Genomic DNA, 1,373 nt, shown 5'->3' with positions numbered 1-1,373 from the left:
TCTACAGCCGAGTGATACACAAATAAGATACATTGTTGTTAAATAGATATGGTTACATTGTACTGTTATCTATCCATAAAAGCCATGGCCATAGTTTTCCAGTGCTAAAAAGCATTGAGTTTAAATTGTTTCAGGAGTATCCTTCTTAACTCGGCCCTTCTCAAATGACTGGCTGTGCTGTTTGGTGCAGTTACAGCACATGCCTTAGGGATTTCAAATGAGCTCACTACAAATATAAATTGATCATACCCAGCATTACAGAGTAATGGATCTCTGATACAAAAGAGACAGCATGGACATATAAAAGTCTCTTCTTCAATATTTTACCTTTTTACCAGAAGGAACCAGAGATATTTTCCAGTGGTGGTGTAGATCTGTCATCTTGTTCCACCATCTAATTTTTAACTGTGCCAGAAATGTCCCTGTTACAGAGGAACCATTCTTTACCTGAATTTTTCCTCCTCGGGTTTCAGAACCTTTACTCCTTCAAACTTCCACTTTTCCTTCTTCTTCTTACTACATACATAATGGCTGTTAGTGGAAATCTTCTCATTGTTGTGTTGGTGTCATTCAGTCATCTTCTCAAGTCTCCCATGTATTTCTTCCTTGGTCATTTGTCTTTATGTGATTTTATACTCTGCTCCAGCATCATCCCCAAAGCCCTCAATGTTATAGTACGTGGGGGGAGCAGTATATCCTTCCCGGCTTGTTTCATCCAGTTTTACATTTTTGGAGCTTGTCTCATAACAGAATGCTACCTTCTGACGGTAATGTCCTACGACAGATACGTGGCCATCTGCAACCCCCTCAGTTACATCTTGATTATGAACTTTAATCTTTGTCTTTGTCTTGTTGCGGGCACTTGGTTTTCTGCATTTTTTATCTCTTTCATTACTTCCTTTATGATCTTCAGCTTGGATTTTTGTGGCCCTGATGCTATTGATCACTTTTATTGTGACCTCAGTCCTATATTGGAACTTTCCTGTTCAGATACTTTTACAGCTAAATTAGAGACATCAATTCTTACCACCATTATTGGCCTTTTACCTTTTGTGCTTATTATTGTGACCTATGTGTACATCTTTACCACCATTCTTGGTATCGCCTCCAACACTGGGAGGCAGAAAGCCTTCTCCACCTGTAGCTCTCACCTTTCTGTTGTGTGCGCATTTTATGGTACATTAATCAGCATTTATCTGATTCCTTCCACAGGAAACTCCCTCACTATAAATAAGATCTTATCTCTCGTATACACACTGGGTACCCCTTTGTTTAATCCAGTTATATATACGTTGAGAAACCAGGAAATCAGAAAAACACTAAAAGTATTTTTTAAAAGATTGTCACAATTCAATATGCATTCTTTACGCTGA

General features: G+C 38.4%; 1 protein-coding gene across 1 annotated transcript; it reads left to right on the top strand.

The window, feature by feature from the left end:
* Positions 1-455: 455 nt before the first annotated feature.
* On the top strand, positions 456-1,373 carry LOC108798914 (olfactory receptor 5A2-like). The gene has a single exon (XM_018570720.1). The coding sequence runs from the start codon at positions 528-530 to the stop codon at positions 1,371-1,373; it is 846 nt and encodes a 281-aa protein (XP_018426222.1). The 5' UTR covers positions 456-527.

The sequence above is a fragment of the Nanorana parkeri genome, unplaced genomic scaffold, assembly GCF_000935625.1.
Source record: "Nanorana parkeri isolate BGI_ZX_2015 unplaced genomic scaffold, ASM93562v1 scaffold1584, whole genome shotgun sequence".
NCBI classification, from domain to species: domain Eukaryota; kingdom Metazoa; phylum Chordata; class Amphibia; order Anura; family Dicroglossidae; genus Nanorana; species Nanorana parkeri.
This window is presented reverse-complemented; position numbering and strand designations above follow the sequence as displayed.